This window comes from Balearica regulorum, chromosome 19 (genome assembly GCF_011004875.1).
Source record: "Balearica regulorum gibbericeps isolate bBalReg1 chromosome 19, bBalReg1.pri, whole genome shotgun sequence".
Classification (NCBI taxonomy): Eukaryota; Metazoa; Chordata; class Aves; order Gruiformes; family Gruidae; genus Balearica; species Balearica regulorum.
This window is the reverse complement of record NC_046202.1, coordinates 2,096,657-2,112,545: the sequence shown is the minus strand read 5'-3', so window position 1 is coordinate 2,112,545 and position 15,889 is coordinate 2,096,657. Positions and strand designations below refer to the sequence as shown.

The 15,889-nt window shown below is 58.6% G+C and overlaps 1 protein-coding gene across 2 annotated transcripts; it reads left to right on the top strand.

Annotated features, from left to right (window-relative positions):
* Positions 1-1,431: 1,431 nt before the first annotated feature.
* DUSP14 (dual specificity phosphatase 14) lies at positions 1,432-14,888 on the top strand. Of its 2 annotated transcripts, XM_075771499.1 has the most exons (3): positions 1,462-1,620; positions 11,979-12,077; positions 13,564-14,888. In XM_075771499.1, the coding sequence occupies exon 3, from the start codon at positions 13,682-13,684 to the stop codon at positions 14,276-14,278; it is 597 nt and encodes a 198-aa protein (XP_075627614.1). In that variant the 5' UTR covers positions 1,462-1,620; positions 11,979-12,077; positions 13,564-13,681; the 3' UTR covers positions 14,279-14,888. The 2 variants fall into 2 exon arrangements, with proteins under 2 accessions (XP_075627615.1, XP_075627614.1); XM_075771500.1 differs by lacking the exon at positions 11,979-12,077 and having other exon boundaries at positions 1,432-1,620.
* Positions 14,889-15,889: the final 1,001 nt, after the last annotated feature.

The window sequence follows — 15,889 nt, the reverse complement described above, 5'->3', positions numbered from 1 at the left end:
CCATCTCTCAGCTTCTCCGTAGACTTGAGATCGCCCAGGGGTTCGCAGAGCAGATGCGACGCAGAGGCAAGGCAAACCTTGAGCTTGCAGAGCCGAAATCCTTACATTTTCATTTTTTGGCCTTTTGAGGTTTTCTTAATTTGTCTATTTTTGTTCCTCGCCCACCTCCGCGCTGAGTGTGACGAGAGCCTTCGCTGGAGAGGCAGGGTTTTAAGGAAGAGCGCTGGCTGTTATAAAGCAGCAAGGCTCTCGGAAAAACAGCCTCTGGAGCAATAAACAGATTTGGTGCTGAGGGCTGTGAGGGATGGCTCCATCTGGGCTGCTGAGTCATGAAACCTGCTGGAGTGAGATACCAGCCAGAGGGCTCAGGGTAGGGGAAGCTTCCTATTAGGGATTTTTGGTATTTCGGTCTGAGTGTGTGACAACAAAACCAGAAACCAAACAAAAGCGGGCCAGGGTGGCAATGCTTCGTTCCAGCAGTCAGGGGGTTAAAGTGAAAGCTGCCCTCCTCCTCCTCTCCCCAGTGCCAGGCAGCCTTGACCCACGGAGCAGACCCTTCCACCTTAGCCCCACGGTTTCCGGCCAAAGCCAAACTCTCCCCTTTGCCGCGCGGATCCCCCTGCCCACGCCATCCCTCCATGGGGACACCAGGATGACACCCATGAGGAGCCATGGGAGTGAGGGGACCCGGGCCACACTCCTTGCTCTCCCCTGGTTCCCAGCGCATGGAGGAAAGAGCCGTGACTGTGGCTCGGGGACGTCCCGAGTCCACAAAACCCAGGCTCAGCTCTCTCTCCTAGGGCTGTCCCCCTGCACAGGGACCCCCCTTGTCCTCACACATTCTGGTGGGGTCCCCGTGGGGACACGACATGTCCCATCCCTAACAGGCACCTTGCTGTGCCCCTTCGTGGACCCTGCCGCATCCCCCTCCCCACACGTTGTCGTGTTCCCACAGGGACACTGCCACATCCCCACAGGCCCCTGACGTGTCCCACACAGACTCTGCCACAGCCCCAGAGGGACCCCGCCAGGTCCCTTCATGGCCTCTGCCACATCCTTGTCCCCCCAGGGACCCTCACTCGTCCCCATCCCCGCAGGGACCCCACCACAACCCCACGCACTCTGGCAGGGTCCCCGTGGGGACACGACACGTCCCACCCCTAACAGGGACCCCACCACGTCCCCATCCCCACACGGACCCTCTCCCGTCCCCAGCGGGGCCCCGCCACGTCCCTTCATTGCCTGTGGCACACCGCCCCAGGGCCCCCCAACCCGTCCCCGCACACTGACTCCCCGCGGAGACGGCCGGGGCCGAGGGAAGCGCTGCCTCTCCCCACCCGCCGCGGGACACCGGCCCACACCGGCCCCCGGCCCCTCGGGCAGCGGCGCCTTTAAGGCTGGGCCGGGCGCCAGCTGCCTCCGCCCCGGGGCAGAGCCGGGCGGGCCGGGCCCCGCCGTAGCCTGGTAACCGCCGCTCGGCGGGCGGAGGGCGGCCCCGGCAGCGCCGCGGTCAGGTGGCAGCCCGAGAGACGGAGCCCGGCTGCCGCCCGATAAAAGTCCTGCCCCGCCGCCGCCCGCCACGGCCGCGAGGGAGCGCGGAGCCGCCGCCGAGGAGCCATGGTAAGAGCGGGCCGGGCTCTCGCCGACCGGGGGGGGGGGGGGCAGCGGGGCCGGGCCCCGGGAGAGGGGCCGGGGAGGGGGCGCTGGGCCCCGCGGGGGCGGAGGGGGGCGCAGGGCTCGGGCTCGCCCCCGCCCGGGGCCGGCAGCCAGCGCCGCCTGCCAGGGCTGCTCCGGCCGGCGGGGGCCGGGCTGCCGGGGGCTGCTGGCGGCTGCTGGCTTCGCCGGCTTTCCCCGCTGCTTCTGCGTTATTTACGGCTCGCCCTGGCGAATCCGCCTTCAAGCGCCCTCCCCGGGAGGCAGGGCAGCTCCGGCTGCGAGCCCACCGACCTCCCCCCCGCCGTGTCCCAACCCTTCCAGCGTGGCCTCGGGTCTGCCCGCACCCGCGGTCCCACGGGGAGGCCGGGAGATGCCCCCGCCGGAGCGGGGTGCCCGGGCTGTGCCCGGGGAAAGGGGAGCAGCGCCCCGGCACAGCGGGCTGGATGCAGCCCCGGCGGCCCTGGCCCGGCTGCCCACGCTGTGGCCATCGCCAGGGTCGGGACGGTCCCGCGTGGCCCGGGACGGCGGTGGCCGCGGTGGGACGGGACGGGGCGGGCGGCCGTGCCGGAAGGTGCCCAAAAGAGCAGGACAAGGCAAAAACCTGCTGGCGGGTGGTTAAACCCCGAGCGAGCCTGGCTGGAGAGAGAGGGAGTTGTTCCAGATCTGCACCAGAATAGCCAGGGACGGAGGTCGGGTGTTTCCTCGATGTGGAAACAAGCCTGAGCCCACACCGCGGTCCGGCAGTGCCGGAGCAGAGCGCGCATCCCTGGCTCCTGCCCGTCAGGGTGCCAGCTGCCCTCGGCACCCCGGCTCGCAGGGCGCCCCGGTGCCTGGCAAACCCTGGCGTGTGCCTGCGGCTGGCTGGCCTCAAAACCAAACCGGTTGTGTGCGTGGCCCTTGACTCAGCTCTGGAGTAGCTGCTTTGAGCAACACTAGTAATCAATGAGTGGCATTTGGCTGTAGGGAGACGGGGAAGGATTATAACCTGTTCGACTGGGCGGCAAATGAGTCTTTTATTCTGGAGCTCTGAGTATTGACAGATGTCCTAATATCACGTTGCAAGTTCAGTTTATCCCTAATGCCACTGCCACAGGAATGGTGGAGGGATTAGCACTGACAAAACACTGTTCTCCCTTATGATACACCGGCTCAGCTGTCCCTACCCTGGCGGGGAGCAGATTCCCTCCAGGCCTCTCCATCCACCTTGGTGTGTGCCACGGTCCCCGCGGCTGGGACAGGCTCTGGAGCACTCCAGCTCCCAAGCCACGAAAACCAAGAGTGCCCAGTTTGGAGGGCGTGTGTCAGTTCCCACCGGCAGAGATCTGCTGCCACGACTTGACTAACACGACCCTGGTGAACGTCAGGAGGGGAGCAGTAATGCAGCAGGCTTTAATCAATTTATGCCTAGAAGGTGTGAACGTGCAGCTCTGCCTGTCCTTCCTGTCCCTGGGGGTTCGCCTGGGTCCTGGACAGAGGCACACGCATCCCGCTCCCCTCCGGAAGCAAAGGTGAAAGCCCAGGGATTTCATCCAAGCCCTCGCTGCTCTGCGGGGTCTGCTCCAGGCTCTGACACTGCTCAGGGCAATACTGAAATGTGCACGGCTTAATCCAATACCTGATCCCAGCTGGAATCTCAGTGCTGGAAAGGCAGAGAGCTCATGCTGCTCTAGTGCTAGAAATGCATAGGGTATGGGGGAAAGCCTTCTAAACCAGACGTTACAGGAGGGAGGAAAGAAGTGCAAAACCCTGCACATGAAGGTCTCAAACAGACCTCTGTTTTGAGAGTTGGGACCAGCTGTGTCCCAGGGAACCAGCACATGGCACATCTGGGCATCCAGGCAGAAGTCAGGGATGAGGGGAAAAGGCATCTGGGCAAGGCAGCGGGTACCGGCAGCAGCTTTGCTCCTGCTCACCACGTGCTGGCCCCAGAAGAGCTGTCTACATGACGCCATTCACCAGCGCAGCTGAGAAGCCTTCCAGGCTTCCTGCCACCACTGCAGAACCTGCCATCCTGGGGTCGCCTGCCGGGGTGGCCTTCCCTAGAAGGTGGGGGTCATGCCTTGAGTCGGGTACGGGAGCTTCTCCCAGCCCTTTTCCTCTCCAGGTGCACAACCCTTGCCACACACACACGCTGATTTATCACTTCAAAGACGACAGGCCGAGCAACCATAATGCAAACAGAAATGTGACCATCTAGCAGATAGGGCTCTGGCATTTGGAAATAGCTGAGAAATCTCTGAACAGCAGCCCCAGCTCCCTGGCTGCTTGGAAATAAAACCTTGAACTAGAAGGCAAATGCACTGTCGTCGTCGTCGTCCCCGTGTCCCCCCCTTCCTTGGGCATGGCGGGGCTGGGGAGCACTCCCTGGTGCCAGCACTACAACTCATGGGATGGTCTCGCACAGCTACTACCCCGCTTTAAAAAAAAATAAAAAAAAATCAGGCAGGTTTTAGTTTCCCAGCAGGAAGGCTCAACAAGTACCACCACACTCACTCCAGCCCTGCACCCCACAGCCAGGTTGGGGTACCTGGCCTGATGAGACTTAATTCTTCCCTCCGTGGGGAAGGTCCCTTCCCGCTGCGGGGAGGCTGAGCAGCAGCTCATGGGGGCAGGAGTCCTGGTTTGCAAAGAAAACTTGAATTTGCTCCATGTCCCTTCTGCTGACAAAACGTAATTTCACCAAGCCCGGAGCAGACAGAGCTACATATCAGGAGGCGAGGGGCGCTGGCCCTGCGCTGCTTACATGGGAAGCATTTGCTACTGCATGTAAACTTGATTTCCAACTAATTGATTAAAACTGGCCTCCCTTCCTGTTACCCTAAGCAACCCCATCGATGTGCTCAGAAGGTGACCTCATTCCTTACAGCTGTTGCTGGCGGACGCAGCCGACCAGCCCATTCCCATCCTGCTTTCTTGCCGCTCTCCCTTCAGCTCTTGCTTCCTGCTTTTACTGCCCCATGCCAAACCACTGCCCGGCCGTGGAAAGCGTGGGCAGCCCCTGCCCACAGGGGATTCCTCCACGGGGGGAATGTCACAGTCAGGTTTACCCAGGGGGGTGCCAGGCTTTGAGACCCCCCGGAGAAGCGGGGTTGCATTCAGAGCACACACCAGTTGGCAGTGCCCTCGGAAAAGCTCCGGGTGAGCGCCAGCAGGGAAGCACCGGACAGTTTCCACGGCACGTTGCAGTGAATTTGCAGCTGCCTTCAATTTTATGGGTTTTGAGGTGGGCTGGCAGGGTCCCACAGCCCTGCCACATAAGCAAGAGGCACAACCCCCCCAGGCAGCGTAGACCTGGGTGAGCCCCGCGGTGCGAGCTGAGCGGCCCAGGTCCCAGCAGAGAGCAGGGTCACACGCGAGCAAACACACCAGGTCCCTGTGTTTTGTTCAACTAATAAGGAAGAGATTGTGCCCCTCCTGCCAAGCTGTGACTGCGCAGGGAAAAACAAGGCTCCAGCTTGCAGCACCCTGGGAGGCAGAGCCAGGCATGGGTCCGCTCCCCGAGCGTGCCCCAGCTCCTCTCCTTCCGTGTCCTCCCAGGGTCACACACACTCGGACACAGGGAGCAGGGGAGCTTTTCTAAAGCACCTGCAATCCAGATGCCATCAGCTGGCAGTGAAATAAGCTGTAGCCCTTCAGAACAGATGATATCTGCACTTGGGGTTCGAAAACAGCCCTTGACGTTCAGCCGACTACAGAACTGAGGCTGCACACAACTGTAGGATCCCATTCGTGCCTCCTCAAGGCTTAATTCTGGTTTTTTAAAAGAGTGTTTCGTGCACCCGACCAGAGTTTTTAAGTAAGATGCAGATGGCCACACTACTGGCACGTACCGGGGCCCCGCAGGTAAGCCCTGTGCCCCCGCTGCTCTCTCCAAGCGACTGGCACGCAGAGCATGGCGCGTTAGAGCCGGCCAGGAGCCAGCAGCTCTAAAATAACAGACACTGCTTTAAAAAGAAAGATGGTTTGTTTTTCTTGCATAAAATCCCCTTGCTGGTTGCTGAGAGAAGCTTGTCCCCAGAGCGGAGCGGCTGCATCACGCAGGATTTTATAAATATCAGCCTGCTCTAGGTTGCACCCGCGCCCGCTCCCCGTCTCGCTCTGCCCCTGCACGCCAGCCCGGAGCTCGCCCCGTGGCGAGAGGTTTTGCTCGCAGCTGGCAGGATCCAGCTGTCAAGCGGAGAGGAAGCAGCCCTGCCTGTTCCCACTCCACAGCGGCAAGGAGGGGGCGGCTGCGTGGCAGGGAGCGCGTAACGTGCCCGTGGGCAGGCTCTGCTGCCTCGCCAAGGAAATAGTGGCAGCGTGCAGAAAGAGTCCGCGGAGCTGCCTCCCCCTGCCCGGGAGAGGCACGCAGGCAGCCGGGGACCCTGGCCAACGGGCCAAGTCACATCCTCAGATGGATGCTTCCAAAAACCTCACCACCCGCTTTTTCTGCTCATTTGGTGCTGGGAGAATAGCAAATCAGGGAGCCAAGCCTGGACTCACAGAGCGAGGAGGGGCTGAGGGTCTGGCAGAGCCCCACTAGACATTTCGGAGCACGTTGGGCTGATTTTGCAGTCCTCAACCATAAGGCACCCCCTGATGGCGTGTAAACGCTTGCAATGCGACCCATGCATTTTGGCGTCGCTCGTTTAACCCCTCATAAGTTTGCTCAGTGTATTAACCTCTGCAGCCCGGTCACACACCGGGGCTCGGTGGTGCAACGTGCCTGCGGCACAAGCAGAGACTGGCCGCAAGAGCGAGGATGCTGCTCCTGGGCTGCAGGAGGCAGCTGGGTGAGGCTTGCCCAGCCCTGGCCTTACCCGAGCCTGCCCAGAGCACCAGGCACGCCATCGGTGCCCGTGGAAGGGAGATGAACTGTGACGCAGGACCGCCTGCTGTCACCCCTGCAAAGGCAGCGTCGCAGCAGGCTGGGACAGGCTCGTTGGTGTTCATCAGCCCGGAGAGCTGGCTCGGCTCACGGGAGCAGCCTGAATTCCAGGGGTGTGGAGGAGGCAGTGCCGCACCGGGGGAAACGAGGCTTTGTGCTCATGGACTAAACATGTTTGATCTGGGGTCGTTGAGCAAGGATAAGCCTGGGACCTTTTGCAGCCGTACCCTGCGAGTTTCTTGTGTAAAGGGGAGTCACGCCTGAAACACGCCACGAAACCTTTGGGAATTTACCAGCGTGTTCTTGCAAACATGGGGGACCCGGTTGTGCTGGGTGCTGCACAAGCAGCCAGGCCTGCTCAGAGCTTTGGGTAGACAGATTATTATCTTGATTTAACATCTGACAGCTTCCATCCTGTGCTCGCCTGAGAGGGTAACGCAGGCTGCAAGCGGGAATCAATCAGGGTTCAGTCGAGGCATTCTCTGTCACAGCCCAAGTCACTCCACCATCCCCTCCTTCTCTTCCGCTTCAAAACCAAACTGCTTGTCCCTTCCATCACGAGGATGTGCTGATGGCTCTGAACCACAAGCCTAAGAGGCATCTGTACCAGCTTCAGGAGCCCGTCCACAGTGGCCAAAGGCAGGAAAGCAAAGACCCCAGTGGAGCAGTGAGCTGCGGTCCCTGCTGTGACGCCCGGGAGAGGCAAGCCTGCCCGTGGCCTCAAGCCCACTTCAAACTCCCATGGACTCAGCGTGAGCAAGACCTGACCCTGAGAATGGCTGCAGTTTGTGCTCTCTGCTGAAATTTATTTTAAACGCTGTTCTCCAAGACCGTTTCTGAAGCAATTTGCTGTTCAGCCTGGCTAGGAAGAGCCCTGAGCAGGCTCGTTCATTCAGTGCCTGCAATATTGACTCTTCTCTTTACTGCAGCATTAGAGAGCATTTGTCATCTCCAAAATGAATAACTTTTCCTCTCCTGGGAAGGGGGAGAAGGCTTGCTTCAGTACTGACATTTCACATACCCAACCCACAAACCTGCTTCGAATCCCAGATGATGCTGTGGGAATAAAACCAGGGGCTTCGGTGTCTGCTGTATCAGCAGCGAGGCCCACGACTCACCTAGTCCTCCCCATGCGCGAAACTTGCTGAGTACCACTCGGACCCTGCTCTCCGCACCCCTCCGAGGACGCCCAGCTCGGCCACAGCCCTCCGGCAGCATTGGGGCAGGAGGAGCAGAACGGCTGCCAGAACACTGGGGGCACCCAGCCGCCAAGGCAGAGCAGGACCAGCCGTCCCTCCCCACCCGGTGAGCTGGGTACCGAGTCCCACAGCTGCAGAGTTTCGTATGGTCCAGGGGGAGAAGGGCCCGAGAGATGCCCTCACCGCTGCCAAGTACCAGCTACAGTGCCATGTTACTGACACACAATCCAACACGAACTGCAAGTCTTACTCAAGTCCCTCAGGAACAAGCCACAGCCTCCGCTCTCAAGCCAGAGGAACCCTTAAAAACAAAAATTTTTTTTAAAAAAACCCTACCTCCAAAGTCAGAGAAAGCCACCCAGCAGCACCGGAATAAGAGACCAGAAGCTAAGACTTGCCAGTTCATTGCCTGGAGACCAACAAGCAAGGCTCTCCTCTCCTGTCCTAGAGATCACAGCGTATTTAACTAACATCTGCCTGTTTGCCTCTGTCTTTTGAGCTTCCAGAGCTCTTTTCAAGCTTTTCTCAGGAGGTCCAGGCACCAAGAATGCTTTCCTGTGGGAATTTCAGCCTTTGTTAGCAGGACTGCATTCCCAGGAACGAAAGCAAGAAAAACAAACTCCAGCTATTGCAAGACTTGGAAGAACAGAGCCATGAGCATTGCCAGCAGCAACCTTTCTGAGGGACCGGACCGCCTGATACACAAACTATTACATCAACATCGTTGTATTGCTTTTGAAACCCCCGTGCCTGGGCAGGAGCCGCTCTGATGCCAGGAAATCCAGCCCAGGTGGATACAACCCAGTGTCAAACTGGTCAGCCCTGCAAAGGCACACACACCACCAGGCTTCACGGGAGCAGCCTCCACAGGCAAAGCACCTGCCCCTTCTCCCAGCAGACCCGACCGCAGATGAACCACGCAGCTTGGCCTCGAGGGACAGCAGAAACACACACACGGTGCCCGATACGAGCCAGCCAGACTTACCTGAGTGGTGGGTCTGCAGGGAGCTGGTGGGTCTGCAGGATGAGGTGCCAACCGCAGCGGGTGCTGGAGAAGCACCCCCTCATCATAGACCTGCACCCCAGGACAGCACTGGCCAGGAGGTGCGCAGAAGGGACCCGGAAGCTTTGAAGACTGGAGTCATCTCCAGGCTGTAATTAGCCACTCACTTCCCCCACCCCTGATTATGCAGATGAGAGAAATGGCCGAACCCACCAATCTGCAGGGGAGGGAGGAGGCTGCACTGGTCCTGCCTCCGTGTCACCTGGGCTAGAGACCCCAAGGCGGCAGGGGTGTCCCCAGCCCTCCCCAGCTGGGTGAGCACGTGGCAGCAGCTGGTCTCTGTGCGTGGGAGAGACCAAGGCAGGATCTAGAAAGGGGCTTGCTGTGGGTCAGGGCTGTTACGTGATTAATTAATCCATTAATTGGAGTCAGCTCAGCAAATGAGGATGTGGTAGCAGGAACACCTGGTTGCTACCAGCCCACCACCAGCCAGTCTTTGCCCAAAGGACCACGCTGCGACCTCTGGGAATTCCAGCCCTTCGCAGGAAACCACAGCCACATCCCATCTCCCTTGGAAGGCGGCTGTCGGCTGCTCCTGCGGAGACAGCCCCGGTTCTGACCCCTCGGCGTACCAGCCCGCGCCGCCTCCCATCACCGTCTCGCGGCCCGGGTGCAGCGTGCCGGGGAGCACCCGCAGCCCCCTCGCGGGGTGATGAGCCAGCTGGGACAGGCTCCAGCACCCCGGGGACACTGACTTCAGGCGGGTGTGACCAACTCAGCCTACGCAACCGCTCAGAAACTCAAACCAAAAAGAAACAGGAGAAGATGGGTTTTGTTTTTTTTTCCCGTGAGATGGTGCAAACTGGCTGCCTCGGCGCAGCTCTCCCCGTCTCTGTGCAGAGGCTGAATGAGGCACAGCTGGACCCACGGCCAGCACCTCTCCCCGTGCCCTGTTTGCCGCTGTGCTGGCCTGTTCGGCCGCTGTCCTTTGCGGGTACCACGGGTGGCACAGCCAGGGCTGAGCTGTGTGTGTGCCTCATTTGATCTTGAGCTCTTTTTCTCTTTTTTTTGTTTTGTACACGGCAACGGCTGGGAAGAGGGTTTTTTTTTCACTCTTTCCTCTCTCTCTGCCCCAGCGCAATGATGGGAACTACTGCATGAAGAGCGACAGTGTTGGATTACAGTGGGACGCGGCAGGATAAATCGGGCGTGTTAAGAAAGGCAAATGGAGTTTTACAGGAGCAAAAGAGCAGGCTTTAGGTGAGCCTTTGTCTGAAGCTGGCAGGGGCCGGGCAGGAGGGTTAGGAGAAGGTGCAGCCATCGGGACAGATAAGGACTCGCACCCGCAAGCCTGGTGGTAGCTCCAAATCATCAGCCGAAGGCGCCGCACCCCGTGCGCAGCCTCTGCCATCCGAGGCAGACGAGGCCCCTTTCATTTTCAGGCTCCCTGCGAGCCAGCAGCTGCTCAGCCTGGTACGTGTGGGCAGGAGGACCGTGGCTTTGTCACATGCCTGAGACAGCATGTCGCAGTCGGTGGCATCCCAGCCAGCTCCTGCCGTGAAACGCGGGAAGGGCTGCTGGCACCTGCCCCTCTGCCTTAGCGGCTTCCCCCCGGCATCTGCTCCTGCCGGGGCTGGGCAGCACCTTCCGCTGCCAGGCACTTGGTCTGAGGGAGCACAGCAGCCTTATCTCTGCTTATATAACGAACTCCTCTCCAAAACATTAACTCTTTCCGGACAAGAGCTGTTCTGGTTCGAGCAGAGGCAGCGCTGCCTGGTGTCGGCCATTTGGAGCCCCGGGGAAGCGGTGTGTAGCTGGGACACGGGACCGTGGGCACCCGTCCGTGTTCCCTGTTGGCCCCAAAATCCACCCCGTTCCCCCGCCGCTGCCGATAGCAAGCGGAGGTGGGACAGACGGGCACCTCCTTTGTGCTGCTCCTCTCTTCCCAGGCGAGTAGCATGGCCTATGTCAGGATGGCACTCATCCGTCCATCTCTGCTCCACACGATGCCGTCTCGGGTGGCTGCTCGGGCGCAGGCGGTGTGCGGTGTGCGGGCAGTTTGCTGCCAGCCCAGCGGCAGCAGAGTTTGCAGAGCAAGCCCAGCCTGTCACATGCAAATCTCTGGATAAGTTGCTGCCTGCAAACAGGAACCATTTTATGGAAAGCAGCAAAGCCCTTCCCAAACCGCCTCAAGGAGCGCTCCGAGTTCCCCTGGGGAGCAGTCGGAGCCCAGGCATAGCAGCGTTGATGTGGGGCAGGCGAGCGTGCTCAACCCCCAGCAGCGTATCAGGGCCCCACCGGGCAGAGATTCGGGTGCCCTGGTCCGTGGGAGCCAGGCCGGGACGGTGCTGCCCTGCTCCAGAGGCGCCGAGGCACCAGTGGGCCCGTGGCAGGCGAGCGGGGCGAGGTGCCGTGGCAGCACCCGCCGGCCTTTCCCGCAGCACATTTGCAGGTTGCCCTCTGCTAACGTTTCCCAGCCATCCTCGAGGGAGGTGTGGCATTAAAAAAAAAAAAAAAAAATCCCATTTGGGTTTGTCATTTGGCTTCCGGCCGGCTTGTCTCAGCTCCCCAGCGCTGCCAGAGCCTCCCAGCCCACCCTGCCTCCCAGCAGCCCTGCGGCCGCGCTGGCACCGATCCCCGTGCGGCACTGCGCACGGCCTCCCGGCCAGCCACCAGCCCTGCCCAACGCGCCGGGACCCTCCGGCCGTGGCAGCTCTCCCTTCTCCGACCCTGGCTCCAAAGCTAAGCTGTCCCGTTTCCCCCTCGGTCCCACTCCGGAGCTCAGCGTAGCCCCAACTCCAGCAGCTCTCGGCGCAGGACCAGGCAGCACGGCCCTCGCAGCGGGGCTCCCGGGACGGTGTGCTTTGGGCACTGCCAAAAGAAGCGCAGGCCTGCACCAGCTGTCTGGGACTAGGCGAGTGTCTTGGCGGATGCTAAAGGAGACGTTAGAGCAAATTAATTAATTACACTTTTTTTTTTTGAGTCATGACTTTTGTGCCAGCCTCAGATTCCTCCGGGCCGACCGTGATTTTGAACACTGTGTTGGCAGCAGTTGGTGACAGTACGCTGTCGGCACCGAGTGCCTTCCCGAGGCCTCTGTCCCTCCCCAGGGAGCAGGCAGGGAAGCCGTGCTCCTCTCTCGGACAACACCTAAATCGAGTGGCTTCAACACACCTCCGCGGAGAGGGCTGCCTGGTGTCCCTTTGGGTCCGGCACAGATCCCAGTAAACCCCGCGCTCTCTTCCCTCCCCAGCTCAGCGTTGGACACGCTCTGTGAGACACCCGCGCTTCAGCAGCCCACAGCGCCCGTGAGCCGGTCGGTGATCTGGAGCAGGACAGTTTGTTGCCGAGCGTAAGTGCCCTTATCCTTTGCGTTGTCAGTAACATCTATTTGAGAGCAGGGATTTCCCCTGCTCTAAGGACTTTATTCCTTTGAGAAGCCATGCCTTTCATCGCCACTCCAGCTGCGTGACTGCGGTGGGGGTGTCCGCAGGGGAAGCCGAGCGCTCGCAGCTGCAGCAAAAATCTTCTTGTCGGGGCATGAACTCTTGCAGCGCTGGCGCTTTGGGCCCACGGTTGCAGGAGCTGCTCAAGTAGCTGCCAGCAGGGAACAAGCCACAGAGGAGACCGTGTTATGCTCATTAAGTTACCGTACCGCAAAGCCATGCCAAAAATCCGCTGGCAGCGTTACCAGCCGCTGCTGAGACCTGCTGGCGCTTCCCGGAGTGCGGGATGCAGATGGCTGCACTGCTGCGTCGGGGCCGGGGAAGCTGCAGTCGGGGTCTCTCAACCCTTTGAGGACTCTCTGACCCGGAGAGTTAACTGCTGGAGGGACAGACGCCCTCTCACTGAGGCGCTGAGCACCCCCAGATTCCCCCGCACGGCACCCCGTGACCCTTTGGCGGGCCCAGACATTCCTGGGCAGAGCAGGGACTCCCCAGCCCGCGCTGACCGGAGCCTCTCCCGTGGCACAGCTCTGGCTGGAGACGGCGTAGCTAAAGGGGATTTACAAATTACTAATGCTCCGGAGCTCATCCCCTTGCCTGTGGCTTCTCCCCTGGCTTGGGAGAAGCCCTAAAGGGGGGCTCCTTCCTGGGGGGCATGGCAGAGGTAGGCGGGAGTGCGTGGCTCACGCAGGCGAGCCCAAGCCTTTGCAGAGCGTGTCTTTCTCCAAAGCATTAGTCGGTCATTAAAGCAGCAGGAAAAGAGCCTCCCTTGTCCCGGCCTCTGCTTCGGTTTTACTCTCAGCTTCTGACATAACCAGGTCACTCTTTCCACACTTCCCCAGCCTAGATGAGAGCCGATTACTGATCTGGATGGACATGACTCACTGCCTTTTCTAATGAGCGACTTTCCTCTGCCGGTGTACTTTGGCGGGGCCTTTCACGTACCTAAAAAAGGAGAAGGGTGGCACTGGGGAGAGGGCAGGGGAATCTAAATTGCCGGCATCTGCACCCAGCCCCGGTGAGCTGTTTCTCACCATCCCCTTGGACTCCGGCCAGGTGTGAAGTTGCTGCTTTTGAGCATGAACAAGGCGTAGCTAACCTTCCACGTGCTAATCCGGGTGAAATGCTGTCCAGGCCCACAGGTAGGCTGCCCAAACCCTCAACGAGTAATTGGAGCTAATTAGGCTGGGAGATTTTATGTTAATATCCGTCCAGGCAATGCCTGTGGTAACAAGCACCGTGCAAACCCAGAACCACCTTACCCCAGGGAGGTTTGCCAGCGGGAGGTTGTCCAGGCCACAGCAGGGCGAGTTGGGCTTTCCTTTTCCCTTGCACAGACATGGTCTCATCGGGCAGCTGCCCCGCTCATGTGGCATTGCTTGTGTTTTGCAGTGACTAAGCGGAGGAAGCTCTTGTTGTCCTAGCACTACCAGGCCAGACAACCCTTCCCTTGGCTGAAGATCCCGTCGGATCTCTTCCCATAATGGAAGCGTGAGTGCCAAGATCCTCCATGACCTCCAGAAGCCACAACTCCTTACCGAGAACTCTGATGGCTCCACGAATGCTTTCCGAAGGTGCCCTCGGGGGCATCGCCCAGATCACCCCCTCGCTGTACCTGAGCCGGGGCAGCGTCGCCTCCAACCGGCACCTGCTCCTCTCCCGGGGAATCACCTGCATAATCAATGCGACCATCGAGATCCCCAATTTTAACTGGCCCCAGTTTGAATACGTGAAAGTGCCTTTGGCTGACATGCCCAACGCCCCCATCTCCCTGTACTTCGACAGCGTCGCCGACAAGATAAACAGCGTGGCGCGGAAGCACGGGGCCACCTTAGTCCATTGTGCCGCCGGCGTGAGCAGGTCGGCCACCCTCTGCATCGCCTACCTGATGAAGTACCACAAGGTATCCCTCTTCGAGGCATACAACTGGGTCAAATCGAGACGCCCCGTTATACGCCCCAACGTGGGCTTCTGGAGGCAACTGATAGACTACGAGAGGAAGCTGTTTGGGAAGACGACGGTTAAAATGGTACAGACACCATATGGCATCATCCCAGACGTTTATGAGAGAGAGAGGAGACCCCTGATGCCTTACTGGGGAATTTAATGTGACTGCAGACAGGAAGCACAACAGAAGGGACGCGCTGTTCTGAGTCGACCAGACTGGAGACATTCCCTTCTCCTTCTACAGCCAACTTTGGTTCTTTACCACTCAGCAGAACCTCAACTAATTCTCACCTCACTAACCTGCAAGGCCAACGATTCCCTTCAAAGCATTTCTCTCTACAGGGATTCCCCCACCCGCATTACTCTGATTTAGCAGAATGAGGTCTCCTTATAAGTTTATTCCTTTCATAAAGCCTCCCTCCCTTTTTTAGTCAGTTTATTAGTATCCTACGAGGAAAGGCCTAAGAGGCATTTGGCAGAGTTAATGAACAAAGTGCGCTTTGTGATGCGGTAGCCTGGATATTTCGTTAATAGCTTGTTTGCTTCCTTGCAAAATCCCGTAGTGGCTAGGGAGCGGCACTAGCACGGAACGAGCGAGGTCCTACTCTACGGCAGCGGGTTTTTTCGAGCGCCAGGAAGGCAGGCGTGCGGGGAAGGGGTGCTAGTGCTGGTGTTTTCTTTAACATCTGTAGTGACTCTCAGTATATAGTGTTTGAGATCTTTAGTCAGCTCTTAATCTGTATTAAAAGTTTTAAAAAAAAAAAAAAAAAGTGAAGTCAGTCCATGTCGGCCACAAGTAAAATAAAATTTGAATTATTCAAATCAAATAAATACAAGATCCTTTTTCAGTCATTCGATGCCAGGGCAATAGTCCTGGAATACACTTACACTACTGAAAAATGCTGGTGTTTTTTGTGGGTGGAAAGTAAACAGAGATCTTGTCCAAACGTGGCTCAAGACAGACGCGAGAGGTTAACCCTCCCCGCACTGGACAGCCAAAGAAACGTTTAGGAAACTGTGCGCACGGCCGCCTTCCAAGGGGCTGAGCTGTGTTTTCTAATATTCAATCAACCAGTAAATTGGAAGTAGGTAAATCCGCTTGATTACTTAGCTCTAAGTATGGTTGTGATCTGCCTTAGCCCATTTCTAAATCACTTCATTATGTCCTCAAGGTTATGTTGCATTCTAGAATTATTCTGCGCAAAATGGCGATCTGTTCAACCTCCCGGACAAGGATGGCTTTACGGAGAAGGCTTTGCCTTGTTCTGCATGAGATGAGAACGATTCCAACCCAAGACGCGGGAGAAGCCTTTCCACGGCGTAGCCGCTGCCTCCTGGACGTCGCTCCCCTCCCCGCGGATGGGAAGGGACTGGTTTCATCAGAGCGTAACGGCCACCAGGAGAGCAAGGCAAGCCCGTTCCTCAATGAGACGTTTGTGTCCTCTGTTGCATCTCTGAAGGAGGAATACGCAGATTGCTGGATGCCGAGATAGCTATCTGATTTAAATGAGATTCTATACTTGTAAAAAAAAAAAAATCAATAAAGATTAAAGAAGAACATGTGGTGGTTTCCTATTCAGAACTGTGCTAATGCATCTCAAGTAACAGCAAGAACGTGGCGTAATACCGAGCGGTGGCTTTAAACAGATCTGGACCTCAGTCTTGAGAAAAATACCGTGATCTGTTCCCCCGTTCCCAACACTCGGCTGATCAGTTCCCAATCCATCCGGGTGTCCTGCAACTCCTGGTCCTCATCCCCAAAGCCAGGCAA